The 17,853-nt window shown below is 43.3% G+C and overlaps 1 protein-coding gene across 4 annotated transcripts in view; it reads right to left on the reverse strand.

Moving 5' to 3' along the window:
- slc38a10 (solute carrier family 38 member 10) overlaps nucleotides 1-17,021 on the reverse strand; it is a 30,939-nt gene extending 13,918 nt beyond the window's left edge. For 3 of the 4 annotated variants that reach the window (XM_080789408.1, XM_080789407.1, XM_080789405.1), the window contains exons 1-10: nucleotides 16,781-17,021; nucleotides 16,156-16,407; nucleotides 14,973-15,090; nucleotides 12,613-12,658; nucleotides 12,044-12,137; nucleotides 10,609-10,752; nucleotides 7,753-7,877; nucleotides 4,198-4,300; nucleotides 3,061-3,243; nucleotides 1,487-1,595 (exon numbers count right to left, since the gene is read on the reverse strand). In XM_080789408.1, coding sequence (XP_080645534.1) covers nucleotides 1,487-1,595; nucleotides 3,061-3,243; nucleotides 4,198-4,300; nucleotides 7,753-7,877; nucleotides 10,609-10,752; nucleotides 12,044-12,137; nucleotides 12,613-12,658; nucleotides 14,973-15,090; nucleotides 16,156-16,245 — 1,012 coding nt within the window. In that variant the 5' untranslated portion in view covers nucleotides 16,246-16,407; nucleotides 16,781-17,021. Of the gene's footprint in view, nucleotides 1-1,486; nucleotides 1,596-3,060; nucleotides 3,244-4,197; nucleotides 4,301-7,752; nucleotides 7,878-8,716; nucleotides 8,842-10,608; nucleotides 10,753-12,043; nucleotides 12,138-12,612; nucleotides 12,659-14,972; nucleotides 15,091-16,155; nucleotides 16,408-16,780 lie in introns of all 4 variants that reach the window. The other variant, XM_080789406.1, reaches the window with a different exon arrangement.
- Between the last annotated feature and the right edge of the window lie 832 nt (nucleotides 17,022-17,853).

Here is a 17,853-nt window from a genome sequence, read left to right on the forward strand (position 1 = left end):
TCAAAACTTTAACGAACAGCCGCCATATAACGAGAATGAATAAAACATATATACAAAACCCTAACCTTCACACCTACATCATGCTATAGCTGCAGCTGTGCATGTGCGCGCGTGCTTGTGTCATAACAGTGTGCGTGAGAGAGTGACACAGAGTACAGGAGAAAGAAAGGACCTGATGGAGAGTCAAGATGGGTGGGTGTGTGTGTGTGTGTGTGTGTGTGTGTGTGTGTGTGTGTGTGTACAAGGATTTGTCAACGTGTAGTGTACATTGTGTGTGTTGGTGTGTACGTGTGTGCACGTGTCTGGGAGAATAATAGCCCTATCTTCCCGTCTGCTCGTCTAAAAAGGAGATAAAAGTTAGAGCCCTGATTTAAGGACTGTGTTAGAGTGTGACAGTCACTGACTCGTAAAGTCATATTCACACACGTCGTAAAGCTCCCCAGCTACACTGGCTACATAAAAGAACACATGCACCTTAAAGACCTCCAGCCAGCAACACACACACACACACACACACACACACAAACAAACACACACAGCAACCTCAAGACTATTGTTCAAATTTCTCTCACATGCACATACCTCCGACAATTTGGTAGACGTCCACCGTTACAACACAGAGAATTAGCACAAAAAAAAAGATGTTCTTAGAAGTGCTCGTCAGCATTTAGGCACAGAAAAGGGTTTAAGAGGAGTGACTGCATGTCGTGAACTTGGAATGTGTTATAGTCTATGATAACTCTTTCTGCTGAAGCACTATAATAAAGAACTACACAATCTCAGGAAAGTGTGGCTGCCACAATACGAGTCCTGGATTACGGGCGCCATGACCCGAGGGATCCACAGGGGACAAAATTGCATTTCTAAGACATATGGTTCAGCTTTTTGTATTTGTAGCACAGACTATGGGCAAAGGTGAAAAGTGTTTCTGGTGGTGCCCTCTATTGAGGCACTTTAATAAATGACTGCGTTCATGATTTGCAGCGTTTTTGGAGAATAGGCCCATCCCACAAATTTGGAAACCAATTGTAGCAAAACAATATGTGTTTATTAATCACATGACGTGAGAGATCATGTATTTGGGAAAATGTTTTGCCGAGTGCAGCATTATAACTGTAAATACCCCATTTTCTCAAATGTTTCCCTTTCTCTCAATTTAGTCGTTTTCCCAGACTTTTCAGTCATGGTCACTGACCACCAGTACAGTTGGTCATGGTCATGTGGAAGGGCGTAGGACGTGTCACCTCCAACACATACTAAGTCACCAGCCACTTCTTTTCACAGAGAGAACGTTACGCATCATGAGTATCATGCTATTCCCGCTTCCTCCAGCCTTTTCTCCTTTCTGAGGGCCATTTCATGCTCCCACATACTCTCAGACAAGCTATTTTTCCTTGAATAACGTGTCTACTTTTCAATCGTACTGCCGCTATTAATTAGTATGGGTACAATCATCAAGGTTTTAATGTTCTATCTCACACATTACCATTGGGGATGAGAATGCCTCCCAGCATGGTACCAAATACGATGGCGAGGGTGATCATCTTGAAACGCAGAGGAGGCATATAACCCCCAGCAAACGTCCCATCCTTCTGCTGAGAGAGAGATTCAGATATTATATAACAGAAATGTACCAACAATTCCCGTATATGAAGGTGACTTCAGGACAACATTTGACGGTTTTCCAGTACGGTACACTCCAGTGTTGTTTTTGGCAGCAAATTTCTATTTTAGTTTAGTCATAGTCTTTGGACTGAAACTTCATTTAGTTTTAGTCACATTTTAGTCACCTGGAATGTCTTAGTGTTAGTCTAGTTTTAGTCGACTAAATCTACAGGTGATTTAGTAGACTAAAATGTATTTTGGCGGGTCTTGATGCCGTCGTAATGAGTGTTTTTACACTTGCTGAAAATAGCCGATGAACAAGCTTGTAGATCAGCTATTTTCAGCATGCAACCAAGTGTAAAATGACTTATACTGGATCTCTTGTCCACTAGTCCCTTACTAACATTTTAGTCTAGTTTTTATTTGTTGACGAAATTCTCAGTATATTACTTGCGCAAGCAGAGCGTGCAAGTAATAATTTCGCCCGGTCTGTGTGCACCGTGCCAGCCAACCCGCCACTTGATGCGTATGCAAATAAAACAGCAAATTTGTGCCTGGTTTGCTGGGACCAGATTACATAAATGACCATATATGTCTTATGTCATCATTTAGAGCTAGTCATACGTATACTATGTACTGTACATAATCAGTAAAATAAAATAGCAAATTGTGCCTGATTTGCTGGGACCAGAGTACATGGTGTGTATATGTATGACTAGCTCTCAATGATGACGTAAGAAATATGGTAATTTATGTAATCTGGTCCCAGCAAACCAGGCACAAATCTGCTGTTTTATTTGCATACGCATCTGCGGGTTGGCTGGCACGGTTTTTGGCGCAAAGTAACCACAGTATACCGCTAATCAACTTACAACTGCATACTCTATATAGTATATGTATAACTGCTCTCAATGATGACGTAAGTAATACAACATTAGTTTCACGATAGTGTCAAAAAAGTAAGTATATATCTAAGTATATATAATAAAAACTAAAAAGGGATCTAGAATATTTCTAAATTGATAAAAGTGTATTTCTTATATAATATTATATACTTAATAATACTAGGTGTTTACATGCATAAAGTAGATAGGTAGAAAATAGTTACACATTTCAAACGTACCTTCACAGAGATACTGAGATTCCACAGTTTACAGCAGTCGAAAATACTTGCACGCTCTGCTTGCGCACTAGTTGGCCATTTATGGCCTACTAGTGTGCAACAAGCAAGTATGCACTCGACAGAGTGCAGTTCTAGTTTAGTCTTAGTTTTAGTCATTATAGCTTAGTTTTCATTTAGTTTCCATTTGTTTTTGTCAGTGAAAATAGGTAGTCTTTCGTCTTAGTTTTAGTCGACGAAAACAACACTGGTACACTCAAAGGACATTTTCTGTACAGTGGTGTCAGGCTCTGCTGCCTGTGAATAGAGGGATGTGACGAGCTCAGCTCAGCTACCTGCTGTTCAAAGAGCATGGTGTTGATGGCCTGGCGACAGGGCAGGATCATCATGGGGAAGCCCACGGCCACGGACATCATGAAGCCCACGCGGATCATCTCCGTCACCAGGTTGGACGGGAAGTTCATCAGCACGTTGCCCTCGATGTTCTCTGTGAAGCTGACGTAGCCGAAGAAGCCCACCTTGGAAAGGAAGGGGGAGAAATGTTTTATGACAAGTCGTTGAAACTGAAACTTTTTCCATTTCAAAGACCCCATAACTCAGAGAGTGCACGACTGGAACCAAATGGACCCGTCCATTTGGTTCCATTCGTGCACTCTCAAGTGTGCGTCTGACAGTTATCAGCGTTGATGTTCAGATCCCTGGTGGTTTTATTCTTCCAAAAACTATTTACAAGCCCTTTGCAAAGACATAGGAACTAATTTAGCTGCTCATAAATGATATGGTAGGAGGGGTCCATTTGGTTACACTGCCACAGTTAAATTACTGTGTACTTTTTATATCCGTTATATCAATAATCAATCATATAATTATAATCCACCATTCGAGGGAGGGGGAGGAGAGCTACGGATCTCGCATTGGAAGACTGTGAGCTGGAGCGAAGGGACTTTTTTTACCCTGAGGGTCCCTGGACCCCACTTTGAGAACCACTGTTTTGTGTAACTTATGTCAGCGTGACCAATGAACTGCATCTTCCTAAAGTTTTCTTAAACTCTTGAACTGTGTAGTGTCCCTATTCTGGATCATAATAGTGGAGCATTTGGTGAAAATAGCCAATTTTGCACCGTTTGCACGTGTTGTGAGACAGGTCAACACTAACGTTTAAGTGAGGCTTATAAGAAGCCTTCCCACCCAAAAAGGAAGACTTTCATGCTATTGGATTGCGGAGCCACAGAGAACAGCATCTGCTGTGTCTGTGTGTGTGCGTTTTGCGTGTGTGCGTTTTGGTTAAAAAACAAAAAAAAACATCTAATAATTTTATGAATGTTAAAATAAACAAACTTCCTGCCATTTTCTCTAGTTTGGGTTTCTTTAGTTCCTCTCTAGTTTGCCGAGGAGGGACCCTGGCAAACGTCTGAAAGGTTTGGGAACCGCTGCTTGAATGAATCTATGCACCTTGTGTCCCACACACTCACGGTGATGTAGAAGGTGGTGACCACGTTGAGGGAGGAGGTGAAGATGGTGCTCATGCGCTTGACGGACGGTTCGTCCAGGCTGTCGTAGGTGGGCAGCACCTGCCTGCAGGGACACAACAAAGCAAGGCCATGCGAGCACTGTGCATGGCGCATCAGGAGGCACACATGATGGGACCTCATGCGCGCCGACGTGCGCTCAAGCATGCAATGGCACAGAACGTCTTGACATTATTTCGCTCAGGGGTAGGCAACCTTGGGCACGGCTGTGCCAACATTATTTGGCACAGGGAAGGGTAATCACTGGCACACCGGCATAAGTGTGAGAGAGAGGATTACAATAAAATTACTTTTTAAATGTAGCCAATTACATTAAGTTCAAATGTCCTGCACATCATTCTACATTCATTCAAACTCTGAACTGAGTTTAAATGATCATTATTACAATGCCCACTCCTAATGTGAAAGAAAATATTTCAAAAGAAGGAAAGGGGTTATTAATATACTGGAAATATTTTTATATTTGACGTGGTGTTAGAATTAAACTTGAATAATGTGTGCCACACGGCCCATCTAGAAAATAAAAACATGGCACTTCATTTCAGAAAGGTTGCAGAGCCCTGATTAGCTCATTCAATGAGTTTCCACCCTGGTGTCTCCGTTTCAGGGAAGTCATTATAGGTGAGGTGACTTTAACGTATTTAAAATGTACAACATTTCAAACATTTACCAAAATATTTTGAATAGCCGATATACAAGCTTGCATCTAGAGACACGTGAGCGTGGCTATATTTGTGTGGTTAAAGAGAGAAAACTAAATCATTAATTGAACAAGTTTCAAAATGGCAAATGTGTTTCAGTGGATGGAAATAATGGCTGTGTGTGTGTGTGTTTCAGAGGGCATCACGAAACAGAGGGTGACACACGAGCCAAGGCCAGCTGAAACTGATACCAAGACAGAAAATATTCTCTTGTCTGTCTGTCTCTGTGTCTGTGTGTGTGTGTGTGTGTGTGTGTGTGTGTGGGTAAGCCTGTCTCTTTCCCTTCCCTGTTTGTCTGTCATAGACTCAGTGCTGTAAGAGTCTAGAGAGAAGGGGGGCTCACATTAAACAGGGAATTTACAGGCCTTATATATCACAGCTAGTGCCAGACAGGTTTTAGAGCATTATAAACTTCCCTGGCAGTCTCTTTGTGCTCGCTCTCTCTCTCTCTCTCTCTCTCTCTCTCACACACACAGAGAAAGAGACGGATACGAAGAACAAACGAGAGTGCAAGAAACTGTAACTCTCTGTACCCCCTCCCACCTCCTCCTTTTTCTCTTTCCTCTCTCTCTCTCCGTCTCACTTTCTCACACACACACACACACACACACACACACACACACACACACTTTATGGGTGAGCACTGTCCCATGGTGCTATTCTTTGACGCTTGTTTAATCCGTGTACCCGTAAATCTCATAGCCAAGGTTAAATAAAACGCCATACTGTAAGTGGGGGAGCTAAAAGACGCAACGTTCACTCTATAGTTCTGACTCGGGATCTAATTAGTTTTTATTTGCTTTTTACACCCCCCCCAAAAAATAAAAATAAATAAATAAAGTAGTATGTGCAGGTATCTGTGTACAGAAGTATGGCAGCACAATATCAGTGCCATGGCGTCTTAAGGCGTGTAGGCGCCGGGCAGCATCACATAACAGAGGGACGTTTTCAATTGTGCATTTCTCGTCTTCTTTTAGGAGGATAACCTTTTTCTCAGGTTTTAAACAGCGTTGGCTCACACAAAAAAAAAAACGACCAGGGCCCATGGCCCCCGTGCCTCCATAATGGCGATGTTAAGTAATGTTTTAAGCGAAAGTAAACACATTTCATGAACGTAATAAAAATCCAATGTGCTGAAAGCTGTTTAATCAGCCCCCTGAATACATCAGTGTGTGTCTGTAAGGTGGCGGATGGCCAGCGTGTTGATTAGTGGTTTGGCTTCGGCAGCCTGCCTGCCGTCGTAGCGCAGCGCTCGCCCCGCTCTGCCTGACCACAGGCCAACAAAACACCCTGCCAAATATCACTTAGCACCGCTAGTGGGACCCGCGCATGACACATGTATGCTGTGTGTGCTCGCGCGCACACACACACACACACAGGGCATGAAAACTCACAGGCACACACATAGGTGCGCGCAAACACAGTTAACACGCACACTGTACATTAAGAGGAAGACTGCATATCTGCATGCGTTTGAAAGCTCACAAGTGCACATACCGTATGCGATTCACACACGCACACACACACACACAGTAATATGATGTTGCTCGTGTATGATTACAATTAACGTATCGTTTCAGTCTCAGAGCAGCCAGTTGAGTCACCCTCTGTCTCGTGACACCTACCTCACTCTCACACCCAAACACCATCAACACCCGTCACAACCTAATCTGACCACCCCCCCCCCCCCAAAACCCCACCCACCCCAGAGCAGGCAGCAGTAGTAACGACAAAACAGAGGTAGCGACAGAACATGCAAGAGGGCGAAAACTGGTAGAAAAGGACAAAAGAGTGGAGGGATAGTCAAGAGATGATGTGCATTCATAAGGCTGGAAGGAGTGAAACTACACTAGACAGTTGGAAAGCTTCTGTTACTTTCCAAACGGCTGTGATCTGCATGTTTTGTCAGACTTTAATGAGTTCCAGTCATATGTGGGGGGGAAAAAACCACATGCAGTCTCTGGTGATTAGACGTGTGATTTTTGCAGTCTTGGAACCTTCCTCAGACGTGATGTACAGTATGGGAGGTGTATCTCCAACATTCTGCAGAATGCCTGGTCTTCTCCTGGACACCTACCTACACACGTAATTACGCAAAAGGCGTAGATTTAATTAAATATAACCAACAAACCGCGGCTTGCTTTCACATGCGATTAAATCTGCGTCTTTGTCTCAGCAAGTCAAATCGTCGACTCGGTAAACTCGGAATCTTGATCTTTTTTTAGAGGATGTTTGAGTCCAGAGAGGAAGGAAGCCAACAGCGCAACAGAGGTGAATGCGCTAACCAGTTAGGCTAACAGGTGCGGAAAAAGTGCATCAGCAAAATAAATAAAACTAAATAAATTGCAGACTCCCTTTGTCCCCAATCTCCTTCAAGCATCTGTCCATGTCTCTTTACACGGTGAAACCTTCCCAAAGCCTCACAGCAGTGTCTAGGAGGAATATAATGCAGGTATTCATGCAGCGATTGTGACGTAAATGTGTGGATACAGCAAAGAAAGATTTGATTCACCGTGCCACTATATGAGGCAGACACCGGAAAAGTGTGTGAGCCCGCATTTCATGATTTTCCCACCGCGTGATCATTAGACTCACACTCATAATTTCCCCCCCATTTTCTGCACGAAGCCTACGAGCCCATACGACTTATGATTCTTCAGAGACCCTCGCTTGAAATCAATGTTACGAGCCTTGTAATTTACAATTCTTCTGAGTGAAATTAAGAGTTCCATTTTATTAGTTTTCGTGCGTCATTAGGTTGGGGGAGGGGGGTGAGGCGGGAGAGGGAAGTACTTACGACTGACAGGCGAAGGCCATCCCACAGATGGGGAGGCAGCGAAACACGCCTTCCCAGCGCACAGCACTGACCCGCCCCAGCCACCGGCCACTGAGCAGCCCATGTTTGAACGAGGACAGCACCATCTGGGAGGGAGGAAGTTACGAACCAAACCAAATGAAGACAATGAGTTGGAGGAAGAGGAGGCGGAGGAGGAAGGCCCATGCTGAGGGCAGGAGAGTGGAGGACATGAAAAAGGTAATGCGAGAGAAGAAAATGAGAAAAAGACTGAGGGGATACTTAGCAAAAGACAAAAACTAAATGGAGATGTGACAGGAAGCACCATGCTGAACGAAAACCTGCCCGAGCATCGAGCAAGGATACCAACCATTCTAAAAATCAAGTGAGAGGTGCCTTTTGGAGCACGAACAAATAGTAAAGTAGCTAATCTAATATAAGATTAGACGGGTACGTAGAAGGTAAAGACAAGTTTTCAGTCAGCAGCAGTATTTCCTGCATCGTGCTCCATTCATTCCTAGATCCAGTCTCTGAGGACTACGTAAAAAGCCCCTCGCCCCCCTCCGACATCTCCCCACACCCAGTGCACTACACTGCTATGCGAGGGGGCAGAAATGGGACGTGAACAAGGTCCTAAGCTGAAGGACAAGCAGAGCCTGTCAAGATGCTTAACAGTTTACTGTATCAACACCGCCCGCTGCCTTAATGCCACTGCCACCTACGAGAGACGCACACACAAACACACACACACACACACACACACACACACCCTTGAACGGACCATGACCTCATTTTGGACGCAAGGAGGAAAGATTTGCATGAGTGAGCGGACTGCGTGAGTGGGTCGAGGAGTTAGTTTGTGTCCCTTTGGCTCCTGAATCGGTTTCCTTTCCACCCCCGTCCATTCCACTCCCGTCCGGGGGTGTCATTTCCGAGGATGGGTGGGTGGTTATGGTGGTTTACTTACGGGTGGCAGCAGAAGGTAGTGGCGATAATGGGCAGGCACTGAATGATGCCCCTGGGGCGCCACAGGTGGACGTGCTCCACCCAGGAACCAGACACTAGGCCGTAGCGCAGCGACGACAACACTATCTACAGTAGTGGCAACAAAAGACATGGCAGCAAGACAGGCAGGGGAGGAGAAGTGAAGGGGGCGGGGTGATGATGGTGATGGGAGTGATAGCAGAGGGGAGAAGAGGAGGAGATTATGGAGGAGGATAGGAAGTGGTTGACAGGAACGGCAGGTCCAAGAGGAACTCGTTTGGGATGAAGGGAGGAAGGAAGGAAGGAAAAATAAAAGAGGGGGAATGGGGGAAAGCGGGTATAAGGGAATGAGAGAGGAAATGTCAGAGGGAGAGGGAAGGAGGCCACCAAGGAGGAAGGGAAGAACATAAGGAAGGAAGGGAAGCAGGAAGGAAGGAAAGTCACTGTTAGAGGGACTATAGGCCAGACCAGGTCTTATTGGGTTCTAGATCCACACACACAGACCCAAGCAGTAATTCCAGCTCATGGACATGGGATGGAACGACGACCGGTTGGATCATAGAGGCCAGGCCAGTCAGAGGGACAGTGTTGAATCAAGCAACAGCACAGCCAAATAACACACTACAACTAAACTACACCTCTACACATGCCCATTAGAACCATGACCAGCAAGACATTGTTTTGACATGATATATTACGATGATAACGGTAACGCTCATGGAATGATTAAAACAAAAATATTCAATCACGACTGGAAAGAAAAGTGTATGGCCGAGTCCTATAATGTGATTTGTGTGAAAGGAGCCTCCCACACTACCACCGTTTACTAAAACATGGTTACTAATCACAGACTGAGGCTTTAATTGCTTTAATGAAATATCTGACCGAGACCATTAGGGTTTTATGGAAAATGCTTGATAGTTTGACCACTTAAAATGCTCTAATCTTTAAAGGAATGACAGAAAACAGCCCATTTGCATTAAGCTCTCAATGATTTTTGATTTCTAGTTTTTAACCTTTTAAACCTTTTAAATTGTTTTCTAATAAATATGTCTGTACTTCTTTCTGTAAAGCGACTTTGGGTACCCAGAAAAGCGCTATATAAATCGTATATATTATTATTATAATGAGTCCATGGTATGCATTGAGTGCTTGTAGATGCAATTTTCGCTGCCCAACATGCTTCCATAGAACACATGTCGGTTCTCAGCCGTGATGACTGAGAACTCGACTAGATACGCTACAGTACAGGCAACAGAACAGAACAGAACACAGAGCTGCCATATGGGTCTACAATAGTCACACCAATGTACTTGTTGGAGAACAAGTACATATACAAAAGCTCATATACACAGTGTTTGGACTGGAGCTTGTAAAGCAGACAGGAAAAATAAAATTATATATAATAAAAATATGTTTTATACCAGTCTTAACAACTGCCACCTGTGGGGAAGTTGTGTTTTCTGATATTAAATTTGCCATGTGGTGCATTTAAAACAGGACCAATATGTGTCAAGTATGGAAGGTCTTACAAGCCAAGAGCTGTACAACTGCCAGCCAGCGGGCCTTGTGACAACATAAGCATATTAGACTGGACCCTCAATATTCTACAATAAAATCTGTAAACCATGACGTCTTTAAGGGCCCCTGGGATCTTGCCATGTTTTCTCTATTATTTGATGTTTCTCGTAGGGCTGGGAGATAGGGTTAAAATCGATTTAACGCTTTAAAATGTTTTCAATAAATTTCAAAAACAATATTAAAAATAGACCATGTACAAGCTTGTGGGTCTGTCAATTTCCACCATTTCTGAACATTTGAGTTTAGCATAAAAATGACACTTCTGTCCGTCTGTCTGTGTGGCGCCAGGCTCACCGTGAACATGAACAGCGTGTAGAAGATGAGCGCCATGGCGGAGAAGGACTGGATGGAGGACATCATGTTCCTCTGCAGGCTCAGAGGCAACACGATGAACAGAGACACCGCGATCAGCAGCACCACGCGGAAACTACCCGTCACCTGGAGGGGGGAGGGGGGTGTACCACAGGACTGCGTTGTAAACATTTCTCAGAACTTAGGTGTACCGTACCGTTCCTTTTAGGCCGTCATCACGGCCTAAAAAGGTTGAAAATCACCGTTTTAGATGAACCCTTAACGTCTTTATTCTAGGACGAACACACATTTGATGAGAACTAGTTCTACTAGGTCACACAGGCCCCTTTTCCACCAAAAGAACTTCGGTTCAGAACCAGTGCCGTTCAGAACCTTGGTGCTTTTTGCGAACCGGCTGCATCTCCACCAGATTGACGGCCGGTTCATTTGGTGGCGCTATTATACCTAAACACAAAATGTTGAAAAGGAGAAGGATCCGTCATGCCCGCAGACGCCCCGAGGGCGTTGCGCAACACAAACCGATGTAAACAGTATCCTTGAGGTTGTGATGTCAAGGTTACAAGTTATTATAACGCCCCGCAAGTCTCAGCTGGATTCTGGATCGCGATGCATCCGTATACGTTTGGATCGTTCATGTTTGCGTTGGCAATTAATGTAAACGTATTTTTGTTCAAAGATGGTTGATCGCATCGAATATCTGTTGCGTGTGTCACTGTGTCTGCGTCCTCCCAAGTTCCAACCCACTGACAAGTTCCAACCTACTGACACACCCACTTATATCGTCTCAGTTCACAAAGCGCTGCGTGCAATTACAAAGCATTCTAGCACATTGGGAACGAAAGTTTATGGTTCGGAACCAACTCATTTTCAGTGGAAACACTCTGAACTGGTTCAATATTTGGCGGGAAGAAAGAACCGAACCGGTTCAACCCCGGTGGAAAAGGGGCCACAGTGAGGAGATTTGGTGTAGACCAGGAAAAGCAGGATGGAAGCCCGTGGGAGACTCCAATCAACTAAGTGTACATACAGTAGTGTTTAAAAGGAGGGTAGGAATAAATGATATGGAGACAATGTGGGTCTGAAATACACAAAGAAACAAGCATACTTTACTTTTATGCTTTAGATGTATATTTATTTTTTCTTAAAAGTTTCCTAAACCAAACAAGGCCAGTGTTGGTATTAAATACTATTCAATTTAGCCTAGTATTTATCAATACTAATAATCGAGTTACGAAGAAGAAAAATAATAAAGGATATCAACACAGTAGGAGCAGAAACTGAATTTAAAAACAAACATAAACTGCTGAACACAAGGTTCAAGTTAAATGAAGTCTGAATTCAGTGGAATGAGCTATTATAATTATGTAATCATCAGCAAATGAGTGATATGAACAGTCCAAAAGGCACAAAGTCTAACCTGTAACCCCAACAGCTGAGCAAAGAAATTGGAGCCGAGATCAGCAATGACAACGTAGAATGCAATGCAGGTCCCCAACATCAACCCTATCATACTAAGAGAGAGAGAGAGAGAGAGGGAGGTTAATAGTCATGTGTATGTCCAAACACATGTACATACACATTTATGAAATTACATCTTGCATCACTAATTCACAACTTGATGTGTGATCACCCATGGTAGAAATATAAGATATAAGAGATAAGAAATGAGATGCTACATTTCAAGGGCCTACACCGTCAATAAAAATGTGAAATACGGTATAAGTCACCATGGTGAACTTTTAAGGCTTTTAGATAAATCATCACCCAAAAGATCACATTTATTCACGTGTAAATTTGTGCACTATGATTGTGATATGTACTTGGGCTCATGACTACATACATACAATACTGGATGAAATGGAATATTTATCAAACGACAGTAATGTAGGCTAAGCCACGGCATTTTTGAGTGCTACAGTCTGAGCTGGGCACTTTTTATTCTGTCCATCTCTATTCAATGCTGCTGTCAAGAGTAAGCAATCTCACCTGGTTTCTACCAGTGCCTTTCCTGGTTTCCCGTAAGCGTGGAAAGCTGCAGAGAAACAAGTGACGTCAGTGTGTGAATTAACTGGCATTATCAGTGCATAGACGGGTGTGTTGAGATAAAGGTGCTCAAAAATAAACTATTCACCTTGATAAGGGTTAAGAATTGAACTTTGTGAAGTTATTATTAACTTATCTACAACATACATCACACTGCGTGAACACATACTGTAGGCACACACTACATGTTGTAGTTTTATGACAGCACTTTCACACAATCCAGTTCAGGGTAATACTGTGTGACTGGAAGTTTCAGAATGTGCAGGGCTTGACATTAAGTATTAAATCTTCCCGGACATTCGGACAAGTGCTTTAAATTGTTACTTGTCCGTTGGACAAGTGACTCTTGGTTTCGCTTTTTCTGTGAAGCTCATACCAGCCAAGAATATTGTCTGGCATTCCTAATCATCACCTTTCCAATATTGTTAATAGTCCTAGAATGTCTGTAATCTTACATACATTTCATGTATTCCAAATACCAAATACAAAGCCATATATCAGTCCTATCAGAGCAGTTAGCAGACTGACCACATCAGCATGTAAACTTGTAGCACTGCGTGTACTACCCAGTAATGAATTCCTAAGACTTTGAGTCAGATATTGTCCTCTAGTTTCATATCCATGTCAAAGTTCCGACTGAAAACATATGTTATATAAAATATCGCCACTTATACATGAGGAAAAGCTAGACTGAAAACATAAAAATGTCAATGTTTGGGAAACAAACATGATCACACAACTTATTTTGTGTGACCTATATGTTCAGTCCTGCACTCATTCCGGGCCCCTCGCCGAAGAGAATGTCATGGACTCCCCAGTCCCCAAAATGATTGGGTGGGTGCACAGGCAGTGCTATAAGTTTAAATGCCAACGAGGTCAGTCTGGTAACCGTGCGCGGATAGGACCGATCTATGGCTGCGTAATTGGAATACATGAAATATAAGTAAGATCATAGAGATACTAATCTAGGGCTATTAACTTGCATACTTAGAATATTCACCTAATATTCACCAAGTTAAACCAACTTAGTTAGTTGATTTAAAATGTAAGCCTATTTGTGTGCTCGTGCTCCAGACAAGTGACTCAAAATGCCTCAAAAATGTAATGTCAAGCCCTGATGTGGATACACGATTTGGTCCCACTCCCAATATCATTGATAATAATGATTAAAATAGGGTATTATAATAATAATAATTAGCATTTAAACCCTATTTTTGCAGCCATTTGCTGCTATGGGAGGGTTACAACATTTATGACATGGGCACGTAACAGTTCAGAGGAGTGCAATGCACACCAATCCCTTTTTAAGGTGCCGGCTGCAGGTAGAGTACTGAGAAGAGATCAAAGTAGCCGCGCAGTACACCGACTCATAGCTTCAGTGCCAAAGTCTTAAATGCATGGGCATGTGTCATGGACAAAGAAATGACTTATCAGAGGAGTTGATCATTATGTTATTCAGTGTTGTAACCTAGGCTTTGTCAGACAGTATACCATAATTATTCCCTGTGCAACATGCGCACGTATAGCCTAGTATACACTCACATGTGGTCAATGGATGAAATGATTAGCAGACCTTTATCAATGTGTTCCATTCATAAACTAGCCTACACAGTGAAATCTATGGTGATACAATTATACTCATAATGTGCATGTGACGTGCCGTCTGGGACTGGACTGGCACAGTTCTTTTGGGAATGGAGGCACAGCACTGATATAACAGACAGCAGCGCAAAATGTTTACAAGTTTATCGAGATGAAAGTCCCTACTCCCCAGTCCCCACACAGTGACAGCACTCCATGTTTACGGCACGCACAGACAGAATATTCTGTAGGCTATAATACACTGCAGTGTTTTTATACATTTCCTTAAGCAATTTATTAATGTACTCGTTTTCATTTAAATCATGGCTTCAGTATCCTTATTCGACGTCTATCCATGGTAAAGGGACATCTTTGCGCTGCGTAAAATATGCATTCTCCATCTCTAATGTGTTCAGCTCCTCACTCACCGCATTGTTTGCTTAATTTCCTTTATTTACTGCGGATTGTATTCACACCTGCACCGAATCGTAATCAAGTGCGATTGGAAGTGGCACGAAACCCCCGATTTTGCTCGGAGTAGAATGCGGTTCTTTGATGCGCATTAGGATTCGAATGAAGCTTCACACCTGCCAAACGAAGTGCACTTTCCAACAATGCGCAGCAGGATTCGTTTTAATCGCAGCAAAGCTTTCTGGTGTGAATGTCACCTAAGAATTAGTCCCATTGTGAAGACTAGCTGGGAATCAGAAGTCTTAACTCACCCAGTCCTGCGTAAGTCCTGCGTTTGGTACTGCTGGCTGTGTGGACAAGGAACATGCAGGACTGGTGGGTCATCCAAGAGCAGACGAATAACAATATAGTGCCCAGCACAATCCCACACTAGAGAGAGAGAGAGAGAGACAGGAAGGAGAGGGAGACAGATTAGTTCAGAAAAGCAGGATGAAATATTACTAGAGGGGTTTTTAGAATCAGCCTCAGGCCTAAATGAAACAGTGAAATCCTTCTGAACAGGTAATAATGTGACCAATTCTGGATGCTCTTCATTGGCTCCCAGTTCATTTTAGAATTGATTTTAAGGTTCTTTAATTTGTTTTTCACATGATCTGGCCTGGCACGGATGCATCTTTCTGAACTATTGCACCCGCTCAGTCAGAGGAGAGCTGAGGAGTGAGGACTGCTGACATGCTGTTGTTTGCCGTTGACGATCAGACAAAAAAAGTAGGGGTGACCACGCTTTTTCTGCTGCTGCCCCGAGGCTCTGGAACAGCCAGCCCCTTCACATTAGATCAGCACAGTCCACTGAGGTTGTTTAATCCCTACTCAAGATTCACGTTCTTGTTCCCTTGCTTTTAATCATTTGAGAGTGTACTTATTTATTTTCCTATTTGTGTCATGCATGTCTTTGTGTGCCAACGTAGTACGTACGTGTACTTTGATCATGTATATTTTGAGATGATGTTTGTTCACTCACTGCCGCAACGCACTGCCTCAATAAATTAATTTGATAGATTGAACAGTATACTTTATTGTATGTGGCTTGTTTCCACTGTGGTCCCATGTATTCAATTCATCAAGCTATTTAAAGACATACAATACAACATCACCAACACTATTAACATGAATGTACAGTAAACAGTGTGGGGGGGGGGGGGGGGGATTGCAGACAGGTTTGACAATCATTGACTAATCATATTATGATTAGTCCTAATTTGAGAATATGACATGAGGAGCAAAAGAAACAACACGACATATGTTGCAAGTGACCCAGGATACACAAAGTGGGTCGGACATAGTTCACAGCCTCCATGGGGTCACAGCAGGGCGGTTCTTATCATAGCTACAACCATAAAACCCTATGCAAAGTGTGCCATGATGAGGACAGCTGTGCGTTCACACACACAGACAGACATGCGTGTCAAAGTGAAACGCCAGCCCAGTACTCACCTGCTTGAAGCAGAAGGGCATGGTCAACACGCTCACTCCCACTATGCTGTTCACCACGTTCATGATCAGACCCATGTTGGACGCCGTCATGATGATGACCGTTTAGGTGACTTGCTTTCCGCTCGATGTCAAAATAATAGGAGATACAGCCCGGTGTGTGATCCCCTTTGGTCTCGACTGTAGTGTTTTTGGAATCGGAGCAACAGGCTGCTTGTTCGGGGTGTGTCAGTGTCTCCAATCAATGACGTGGCGCTATGGAAAAACCAAAACACAAGAGCTTTTAGACTTTACTTTCCAGGAAATAAAACGTCTGGGTTTCCGAGGCTAAGACACATTATTGCTCCTGTGATTTGAAAACATTTTCAGACCAAACAGAACGCCTCAAAGTGACAGGTTTAAGTAAGTTATTATAACGCATGGTTTTGCTTTCGAATAAAATAAAACACATGTTAGCATCCTGATCCTTCACGTCCAAATAAGCGCATTTTTTGCTAAATGTAAACAGGTGCTTTCTGAGTTGACAATATAAAGAAAACAAACGGTGGTTTTTCATGTTTATTATATTAAACACACTTTAATGATCAAATTGTCACTATATTTATTTGTGTATGTTCCAGGAACTCACCTCTCTTCGGCCCACACTGCACCCTCCGTCTCTCTCAGCTCTGGTTATGTGATCATCGGTAAGTCCGTGTCAGTCAACACTCAATAACTGGAAATGTTTGCTTCATATCTGGACCATAAACTACAAAAGACTCGATAAAAAGCAACAATTATTCCACTATTTCCTGAACGCGTAACCAGGAAGTCCCCGATAAAGTCAAAGAGGTAAGAGAAGACAACAGCAGGCGACTGGATTTCATTTAACAGAAATACTCACGCGCCCTCTTGTGGTCAGATGAGAGACGTGAACTTTAGAAGACAGTTGGTCCGTCTCTAAAGCTTTTCTCATTATAGGAATATTATCTTTCGTCGTAACTCATTCGCTTTATCTAAATATGTCATGGCGTTCTTTATCTTTCTTTGCAACGGTTTGTGGCACACACACAGTACCTCCCTTTGTGCCAATAACAATTTCAACACAAATGGATTGACATTTATAATTCCTGTTTTTCCAGATCCTCACAGGAGATTCCAACAGGAAAAGGAAGCAGAGGATGTGAGGGCTGGTGCAAAAATGAGTTCTGTGGTATTCCATCTCCACTGAGAATAGACTGAATGAACCCCGGACACAGCATCTGAAATAAGGTCAGTCTCTGAATTCCCCAACGCCTCATATTTTGCTGGGAAGGGCACACATGCTGTCCTACTCCTTTTTGTCAGCCAAAGCTGTGATTGGTGCCCTCCCTGTTATGTGGTTATTGTGTAAATTGAAATGATCTCGCTGTCTCTCAATTTGGAAAGAAAAGTAACGGGGGGAGGAGGGTGACATGGCCAGTCTGCCCCATCTAGGCCATGGGGAGGGAGGATTTCTGAATGTGATGGAGCACTGGGAGATGCAGGGGAGGAGGGGGAGAGGGATGGCATCGTATCTGAGGTGTGTGTGTGTGTGTGTGTGTGTGTGTGTGTGTGTGTGTGTGTGTGTGTGTGTGTGTGTGTGTGTGTGTGTGTGTGTGTGTGTGTGTGTGTGTGTGTGTGTGTGTGTGTGTGCTCGTCCAAGTTCACATATGGATTGGATATGCATGTTTTACTGCATAG

The sequence above is a fragment of the Protomyctophum bolini genome (genome assembly GCF_963924005.1).
Source record: "Protomyctophum bolini genome assembly, chromosome: 18".
In the NCBI taxonomy this organism is placed as follows: Eukaryota; Metazoa; Chordata; class Actinopteri; order Myctophiformes; family Myctophidae; genus Protomyctophum; species Protomyctophum bolini.